Source organism: Saccostrea cucullata, unplaced genomic scaffold (assembly GCF_032062105.1).
Source record: "Saccostrea cucullata isolate Sc308-1 unplaced genomic scaffold, CSIRO_AGI_Scuc_v1 ctg796, whole genome shotgun sequence".
In the NCBI taxonomy this organism is placed as follows: domain Eukaryota; kingdom Metazoa; phylum Mollusca; class Bivalvia; order Ostreida; family Ostreidae; genus Saccostrea; species Saccostrea cuccullata.
The window spans coordinates 297,270-307,386 of NW_026927405.1; the positions used below are offsets into that span (position 1 = coordinate 297,270).

The 10,117-nt window shown below is 33.4% G+C and overlaps 1 protein-coding gene across 1 annotated transcript; it reads right to left on the reverse strand.

Annotated features, from left to right (window-relative positions):
• Positions 1 to 22: 22 nt before the first annotated feature.
• Positions 23 to 9,969, reverse strand: LOC134274416 (organic cation transporter protein-like). The gene is made up of 8 exons (XM_062756711.1): positions 9,848 to 9,969; positions 9,600 to 9,754; positions 6,376 to 6,544; positions 2,152 to 2,367; positions 1,484 to 1,710; positions 1,201 to 1,382; positions 770 to 921; positions 23 to 504 (listed from the first exon to the last, which is right to left on the reverse strand). The coding sequence occupies exons 2-8, from the start codon at positions 9,730 to 9,732 to the stop codon at positions 417 to 419; spliced, it is 1,167 nt and encodes a 388-aa protein (XP_062612695.1). The 5' UTR covers positions 9,733 to 9,754; positions 9,848 to 9,969; the 3' UTR covers positions 23 to 416.
• Between the last annotated feature and the right edge of the window lie 148 nt (positions 9,970 to 10,117).

A 10,117-nucleotide genomic window follows, 5' to 3' on the forward strand; every position in this document is an offset into this window, starting at 1 on the left:
GAATAAACAAAGAAAAAACATAGAAAAATCAAACCTAGTTTATTCTCTGAGACTCAAACAATAAAATCATTTGAACATGTACATATCTAATTCTATGGAATGATGCTTAATTTTCGATGTATACAATGTATTAATTCAGTTACCTGTTAATTTTAATTTTAAAAAATTATAGGCAGATTATGTTTTTATTTTTCATTCAGAATCAACTGAAAAACACAATCTGGTTTAAATATTCCAAAGAGATAAGATATTTGTTCTGACGTTAATACGATGCTAGTACCACTCCTAATATTGGACACCAATTCAAGATACTCTCCTTTCTGGTATAAAACACTAATGTTAGAATATACTACTGCTAAATTTCCGATTGTCTCCTGATATATTGTCTCCTGATATATTTCTACTTCAGGAGAACGTTATAATGAATCTTTGAATTTGGACATCGCCAATAAGGATGATTCTTCATTGTTAGAGTTTCGTTGATTGCTTTCAATCTCTTGCGCTCTACAAAATGAGAAACAAATGTAAATAAAACATGCAATATATACACACTTTGATCGTTGTCTAAAAATATGTCTTAAAGCATAGGAAGAGAAAAATGGATCGATATTGGACCTATGGTGCGTGTTCCATACTACACTATACCTTCCTAAAGTCAGCTTTACTTTACCATACGTAGAGTTTTGTTACGATGAATGAATGTGATATAAAAAATAGTACATTATTTTTACTTATCCAAATTCATACATCTACAATGAAGATTACTTACTCATAAAATTTGATTCCATCTTGAACACTTTCTGGTAGCTTTCTGTGTTGACTTTCAGGTACTAACAGAACTAGAAGCCCCGCCGAGACAGATATTACACCAAAGATTACCAGTGGCAATGCGGTGGAAAAGTCACCATCGATCAACGCACCCTTTGAAAAATAACATCTGATTCGTCATATCTCTGAATTTTAATGTGATAAAACATGTGTATTTTATAAATCCTGATTATAATTCCAATCAACAATAAATTGCTACTGAGTCACTAGAGACCTCACAATGTCAAGATTAAGGTTTTGAGACTACAACACTAGATAAAATAAATATACTGGTTGTTTTCCAAAATGATGATATATAGATATGACTACATACACGTACGTATTTCCATCCAAAATATTATAAATTGAAGTAATTCAATGAAATTCACATACAGAGGATGCAACGTATGGAGCCAGCATACTCCCCACCCTGCCGACACACGATCCGCCACCAAGGGCAGCATTCCTGAGGACTGTCGGGTAAAGTTCAAGAGTCATGACGTAGATCACAGAAAATGCTGCCGTAGACCCCACTTTACCAAAAAGTGAGAGGGTTGTTGTAAGCCACGTAAGATCTTAAATTAGAAAAAAATCTTTTTCAAGCTTGCTGAAAACTGTTGCTATGAGGAATTTAAAATCAACAATATTTGTTGGATAAACAATTTCCGATTCTTACCCTCTCCTCCAAACAAGATGGTAAATATAGTACATATAGTTGCTACTCCTCCAAACACCATAACCAGACATTGGAGTCCCTTTCTTCCTATCCTGTCCATCGTTAGAATCACAAACACAAGTGCAGGGAACTCAACAATTCCGTTGAGAAAGAAGTTTAAGTAGAAATTTCCACCTATATTTCCAGCGTGCATTGTCACTCCAAAGTACATCAGAGCCACCGCAATCCTAAAACACATGCCTAAAGAATGAATTTTCTTAACGTCTAATGACATGATACCAATAAAACGAGAACTTTTTCTGTTTGGCCTCAATTAGTCCCAAAATTATGGGAATTTTATTGAAAAATGTTGACCATGGAACGTTTGTCGTTTGTACACCTTTTCATATATTTTTTTTCCCAATCACAAGGGCATTTTTATACTAATGTACCATACAGAACGTATTCATATTCAATGTAAGCAATCGGCATTTTTAAAAGGAGACAACTTCATTATGGGTAGATTTGCCTAACAAATACAGGACCATGTAAAAAATGTGAAATTTTATAATTCAAACAACACACAGAATAAAGGGAAAAAAATTGGGCCAACATTTTTTTTTTTTAAATTTCCTAATTCAAAAAAAATGCATGTGTATAAACCAATGTGCATTTAAAGCATTGCCTACCAATTGTAAAGGAGAATTGTTGTTCGAACAAACATTTCTTTTGTGGAGAAAAGATGCCACAATTTCACCTTAGCCTCTTCACCTTCGATTGTAGAAGGATGGATAATTTTTTCAGGTAGTTTTACTTTGTTAACTTTTCCTGCCTTCTGGATAATTTCCTCGGCCTCATCATACCGACCTGTACTCATAAGCCAGCGAGGAGATTCGGGTATCAACCTGTTCAAATAGACAGAAATAAAACAGCTAGAATACTCATCGAGAAATGAAAGGAAATAATGCAACGAGTAATGATAAACGCTGTGAAAGAGTCTTTTCTGAAAGAAAAAACATGATAAGTTTAGTAAACTGAAAAGAATTCTCCAGTTAGTTTTTAATGTATCGTCGTTTCACATCGTCCAAATAATGGCATTTAAATGAAAAATCGGTAGACCCTGGTTTGCAATATTATCTTTTCAAATATATCTATTCATTATTTACTTAAACTATCACCCTGTCCATTACAGTAGTATGTATTTGAAAGCAATTCTAGGTCAGGGAAATCCACATTGGTTCAATTGGAGAGACCCTCCCTTTCTACGGAAAGTTAGTGAAAGAAAAACAGGCTGCAAACCATGAGATCTTTTATCGAGAATGGTATCGCAAATACCTTATTAAATTCGTATTTAAAAGCTCCCTTTTAAAGTAATTAAAAATATTATTGTTCAAACTAAAAACCCTTTAGCAAGGGCAAAGCTAGTGTGTACTAAGTGTAACATAGCAAATGTCAGATAAATATTTCAATAAATATTATTTTAAAGTTATTTTAAATGTCAGTACGGTTCAAATGAAGGTTATACAGATCACAATTCTCGTGGCATGGACAAAGCCATGTATAGATGCTTAATTTCATGTTAGAAAACTTAAAAGAAAATCTGTTATAAAAAAAGTCTTCAAATTAAAATGTTGTCAATCTGATCGGGCCTAATAAAGACTTATGAATCAGTTATGTTCAAGTACACCGGTATACCAAATAACGACATGATGAGTTTTACGTACGATACTAAATGTTTGAATCAAAAAAGATTTACTCAAGTCAAACTCTCATTAGTATGAGTGAAATATAAAGATAATGAATAATGTTCAAGCTCTAGGTCCATTTAATCAAAAATCGGGAGCAGGGGAAACACAGACCTCCAAAACAGAAGTGAAATCGTGTGCCACGGAGGAGTGATAATCCCCTACTGACCGGTCCTATTTTATCTATTCTTTACATAATACATCGAACAAAGATGGTCCATTGTTGTCTATGTAAATGAGAGAAATGGCCATGGGTTTTGTTTTATCATGATGCAGGTTTGTGCTAGATTGTAATGAACCTGCAAACAAAGGAAATATTTGATTAACAAATTTGTGAAAAACAACAAGTTCATAGATAGAAATATAAAAGAGACATCAAACCAAACATTCAAAATACAATCAAACCAGACTTAATCATCAACACACCATCGGGAACCCACCAGAATCCTTGCCGAGTGATTTTACCCTCGGTCCTTCCAACTCTTGTTCTGACCTCCGTGATTATATTTATTATGAGAAACAAATATCACACTTCAGTTGAAAACACCTGGGTAAGGAAAGAAATAAAACGTCTTTAACAAGTATTGTTCACATAGTATTAGAAAACTGTAAACATTAAAAACATTAAACAAGAGGCCCACGGGCCTTATAGGTCACCTGAGTATCATGTAACAACTTTACAGCGATCGTAATTGGTTCCTGTTTTAATCCAAAAGCCATGAAATTCACAAATTTTGAAAGAGGCACCATTGCTTATCAAAGGGCAGATTTCAAAGCATTAATTTATATTTAGTCAAAGTACCCCCATGGTACCCCTGACCCAGTGGCCCTGAATTTATCTATTTTGAAAGAGGCCCCTCTCTTCATTATAAGGCCAGCATTTTTTTTTTTTATGTTTAGGTTTTGTTATGAACATGAGAATAAAAAAGTCCCGAAGGAAAAGGAAATAAAAAAAAATTTGATAAATCCATTGTACATTCTTTTTTTATGCTATTCTAATAGGCTCCTTACCACTGGACACATAATGCTTACAAATAGGAAAGTAGAACATTTAATTGCTTATTTCATCATCTGCCAGTTTGGGCCAGTTATATAAATTTTGTGATGTTGGTCAAAATATATTTTAAAAAATCAATTCTTTAAAAGTCTTTCAATATATCTTCATTTTTCTAATATGTGCTAGGTGAATGTGTAGACATTGTTCTAAAATTACTTGATGCCTAAAATTATAATTCCTATCATAAAACAGACAGGGAGTATTGGGGAGTAGGGTGAACATTTTTTCAATTAAGTGTAAAATAAATTCTCTGGCTGATACAAATGATACTACATGCCTGTATATATTTGTATATTCTTGCCTTTTAATAGTTGAATTTTTTTTTATTTCTTCAGGTTATTGTTCATTTCTTCTGACCTCAAATGGACTTAACTTCTCCCATAGTTTTATTCATTACAGCTGATGCATAAGCAACCCTTATCTGAAGAATGATGCTTACACTGTAAGCTATAACAGAGACCTAAACAATGTCGCTGGCAATATGCAATAGCTACCATGGGGGAGGAAAATAATTTACAGACAGAAACTTTTGAAACGAATACATAATTATCTCACCAGCATGTCATTGTGCAACAAAGTCGTCAGCATTTTATTTGTCCTTTGAACGGGTGAAACGTTTTGAATGGCACTTGTATCGATGAATTTTACACTAAACCAAGCTTTCTTCTCAGATGTAGCTTTATTTACCCACCGTTTCATCTTAAAACCGGAAGTGCAAGTTCGTGAATTTGAAAATCCCGACTCATATTTGACATCGGAAAGAAAAAAATTGTTTTATTTTTTTCTGAAAATTCAAAACCTTGAGCGGAGGCTTTGTACAACTGAAAATAAAATAAATCCTGGCCTTAAATATGTAATTAGATCATTAGCATATTAACCAGGAGCAAAGGATAAGATGTTCAAAGAATTCATGCAATTCACTATATAATCATTAGAGCCCCACCCTAAAACAAGAACCCCTGACCCTGGGGCCCTAAAATTCACAATTTTGGTAGAGGCACTCTTGCTCATCATAACTATGTACTTAGTTAGTTTATTTAATACCCAGGAGCAGAGAAGAAGATTTTCAAAGAAATAATGTATTTTCACTATATAATTAATAGAGCCCCGCCCTAACACCAGAACCCCTGACCCTGGGGCCATAAAATTCACAATTTTGGTAGAGGCACTCTTGCTCATCATAACTATGTACTTTGTTGGTTTATTTAATACCCAGGAGCAGAGAAGAAGATTTTCAAAGAAATAATGCATTTTCACTACCTACTTATTTAGCCCCGCCCTAGCACTAGAACTCCTGACCCCAGGGCAATGAATTTCACAATTTTGGTAGAGGACTCAATGCTGATTACAATCATGCAAACAGTTTGATTGCTTGATGTCCAGGAGTAAAGAAGAAGATTTTTAAAGATTGCATTAATTTTAGTGGTTTTGGCCCCACCCCTCAGGCCCCAGGGGGGCAGGGATCATGAAATTCACAATTTTTGTTCCCCTTCACCCATAGATGCTTTGTGCCAAATTTGGTTGAAATTGGTTCAGTGGTTGCAGAGAAGAAGCTGAAAATGTTCAAATGTTAACGCACGACGCACGACGAACGACGACGGACGAAAACGGATAGCAATAGGTCACCTGAGTTTACTCAGGTGACCTAAAAATTATAGAATAATTCCAGCTAAAATAAAACACAATTGAGTGTAAAAATAGCAATAAAAATATAGCATGCCATACACATGTATCTACATTGGCAACAGACGCATTTTCATCTGGAAAAATTGAATCAAATCAACTGGTAAAAATCAATAAAGAAAATACTGTAACATGTTCGTAATATTTGGACAAACCCTTTTGTCCAATTTGATATGAATAAAGAATAAACCGAAAGTTTTGGCACAAAAATATATCATACAAATATAAACAATTATAAAAATCTAACTATTTCCACCTGGCCTCATAGGAAATATTAGAAATGTTTTAATAAGTCCATACACCTTACAAGTATATGTTATCAAAATAATGATTGATTAAAATTCATAAAGCTTGACACTATATAATTAAAAAAAGTGAAAGCACCTGATGCTGAAAATGAATTTGGAAAGCATAGCCTAAAAGCTTACCAATAGTAGGCTATGTAGAAAACCAATGGAACTGCAATGGCGAAGTCGATCCATTGCCAGTGTTTAATGAAGTAGGCAGCTCCCGATTGATAAAGTAAACCAATGGTGAAGAATCCGTGGATAAGTGTGCCACAGAATACTCTCTTGTTGGGACCCACAAGTTCCAGAGCTGAAGAGAGAAATGTGGTAGCATCGATTATGACGCCTGCGTGTTTAGATGTTTATTTGGCAATCCTTGGCATTTAGATGACTTGGTTTCTTCTTTAAGAATTTAGATTGATCCGTCATGTTATAGGGCGATAAGTGTGCCTATCACAACGAATCAGTAGTGAAGAGAGAATCTCTTCCCAGCAGATTGGTTTAACTTTTGCTAGATAAATTTTCAAAGAGGTAAAGTGTACTACAATGATGCAATATGGAGGCATTCGGTTTTTAATATCTTTTCTGATCAAAAAGTGTGCAGCGTACGCCAGTCGGGTGTCGTCTGTCAACTTATTTTTTATTTCCTTTCAAGTAATACTGTTTCAAGTAATACTGGGCCAATTTTTATTTATCTTGAAAAGAGCATCCTAGGGTAGAGGATATTTGAATGATATTAATTAAAGGACAGTAATTGAAAATCTCTAGAAAAAACTTTTAAAGTCACGATTAGTTAAATTAATATTGAAGCTCATTCTGTTAGTAAAAACTCAAGTTAGTTCAAATCATGTCCCTCTCCCTTTTATTCTTTCGAGATTGAAGGTTAAATTTCTGCTTTTCTCATATGATAGTGCTCAGGTGAGCAATATAGCTTATGAGCTTCTAGTTAATCAACGGAATCACAAAGATCTAAGCCAGTTCTCCGGTCAAAGGTATTTTGTATTTAAAAGATAAAACACAAATTTGAAGATCATTTCACAAAATTTAAAGGTCCTTTCATATCTCAAATAAAAAACTTTATTTAATTAAAGATTTATGGTACTTATCAAGGGAAACAAATATCCTTAAAAGTAGACTTAAGTCTAAAGGAGTATTGAATATAGAAACACTGTTGGACAATGAAGTTTAAAGTAAATAAAAATGTTACTGACATGACATCTCAACTGCTTATTTTGAAAGGTAAAACGCACTGAATGAACACCAAAGTTTTTCAAACTGAATGACCTGTCAGAGATTGTCCAGGTTTTAGAAGTTTCCTAAATGACAAGTATTCATATGAACCATGCAGACGCATTTTAATAGTGTTTTTTTTTTTTATCTTTTATCATAATTTTTAATTAGATTATGAAAGGAGATGAACGACCATATCAAAATTTATCATTCACCAAAATCTACTGTAAAGTAATTCAAAACGTCATGTTGTCTGACACAAACGAACTTCCTCGTCTGTAGTTGCTTTATTAAAATCTTCTTTTTCATTAATTTGGTGTATAAATTTGGAGTCTAACGTTTTATAACAGACGTTTTATTAATTGACAAGTAAAAGTTAACCACATTTTGAATAAATGCTATAAATGAACAAATTAACGTTAAAGTACCTGAACATACAGTTGCCACATGGTACTCAATGAAACTTTCCTGATGTTAATGAGGTCAACTGATGTTCTAAATTGTATACTTTAATTAACATTGGTAATAGAATTAAGAGTTTTAAATTTTATGACTAACTTAATTTTCTATAGTCTATTTCAAGGATAAGAAATAAGAGTTATCTGAAAGTATGTAAAGAAAAATAGATTGATTATTGCTCTAAAGGTTCATAAACCCTCTGCTCACTCACATAAAATGTTTCTTTAACTCTTATGATTTTCCATAGGAAATGTAAATGCTAAGTAAAATTCAAACAATTATAGCATGGCATGCAGGGCAAAACTGGACAAAAAAGACACTTTACTTGACACTTTTATAAAGGGATAATAGACATTTTTTCATTGAGTTATCTCTCTTGTCAGAGGAGTATCAATGTACCTCCTTAAGATAACGAATGTTTTCAGTGTATTGATAACTGTATCCGACTCAAATCTAATGATTTATGACGGCTTTCCTCATTCAATTCAGCTTCAGGAGTCCTTAGTCCACTCGTGGTCATGGGACCAAGATTACTTAATTTTATGGGAAGCCTATCAAATTAGGGCTTTCATATAAAATGACATACAGAGTAAAGAGAAGCAAGTATTTGACACAATAGAAGTTATTTATCAAAAAAGGCTTGATTGAATGTGATTGATTGATTGATAGCTAGGATATGGGTTTTTTTCAAAAGACGACACTTTTGTCAGCCCATTGATGTAATATTATTGATAATATGTTTTATGCATGCATATGTAATTTTCCATTCCTGTGGTTAGAATGTAGTGATTGTAGTATATTTTATGTATATCTCAGGTTTCGGAGTTAGGACTTATGTAATGGATAGTCTCGGGTTTTGGGGTTTTGCGTTGATTAGACGTTAGCTAACGTCAGAGATATCACGTGATTGTTATCACTGGTAGATGCTGCAAGTGTTTGTACACACCATTATTGTAAGAAAAGTTGGCCTATTGTTTGTTGCCACCTTATTTTTCAGCTTAAATGCTTAATATATTTGTGTTTTTGAGTATTGTCATGATGTTATTTTAATTTTTGGGAGATCCATAACAAAGTGTAGATACAAAGTTTAGAAAGTCATAGGATCTCCCAAATTTCATGTGTTTCATTTGTGTCATTTATAAATGACATATTTACAACAATACTCAGTCTTGGTTTTTCATTCAATCTGAAAAATATCAGAGTTGCAGGAAACTTTGTTGTAAATTTGCACTATTATCATATAATTTAATTTTAGTTGTAACACGTCATTTGATTGGTTAAACGGTTTTATCCATTTTGTATAACATAACTTGCCTACGTCACAATGAGTTACGTCAAAAACGTATTACTCCGCTTGACGTTAATTTTAAAATAACGCTCAATTTTAAACCTTTTTCCGGAGAAAATATTGTCTTATTGTCTACCCTGAAATTAAATTATAAGGAATGAAGCTTATTTCAACTTATGTTTTCCGATATAACCAAACTTGGGCAGTTTACGCTTTCTTATAAACCGCTTCGCGGTTTATAAAGCGTAAACTGCCCCAAGTTATGTTATATCGGATAACATAGGTTGAAATAAGCTTTATTCCTTAAATGGAAGGCATAAAATGAATTATGTTTTTCATAAGTCCTTCAGCCACTAATTAACTCTTTTTTCTTGTCTTTATAACTTACACATTACGTTGCACACCATAAAAGCACCATGTTGAGCTGCAGCAACAATGAATTCTAGAATGATAAAACTGATGTACTCAGGAGCCCAGCACACTGCAAAGCCAGACACATTCCATAGAAGTACTGTCGCCATTAAAGTCTTGCGCCTTCCAATCCTGGAAGAAATGAAGGTTTTTGCGTTGGATCGTTTTTAACATTCAAAAAATGCGTAACACTAACATATTTGATCAACTTTTTTTTAAACTTACAGATCAGCAATCAAACCAAAGCCGATGTCCCCGACCAAGACCCCAATGTAGAAGATGAGCTTTATATGTGACGTCCATGCTGCGTCATCACAAACAAGGTTGGCCTAAATACAGACGAGCACAGAACTATCAAATCTGGTAAACATATGAAATCATGCATGTAGAAATAATGTTATTTTTTAAAATTCTAAATCAATTCTACTCCTTATTCTACTTTACCACCTACAGCTTTTCGAAAGATTTACAGTTAAGTTTAGTAATTTTTGTTTT

Bases quoted from the DNA above. Each gene is read 5' to 3' on its own strand.
- LOC134274416 (XM_062756711.1), bottom strand. From the start codon at position 9,732: ATGGCGACAGTACTTCTATGGAATGTGTCTGGCTTTGCAGTGTGCTGG. The intron at 2,368-6,375 runs GTAAGCTTTTAG...CTATTTGAACAG, and splicing joins TTCTACATAGCCTACTATTG to GTTGATACCCGAATCTCCTC. The intron at 922-1,200 runs GTATGTGAATTT...TATTTTTCAAAG, and splicing joins CTCCATACGTTGCATCCTCT to GGTGCGTTGATCGATGGTGA.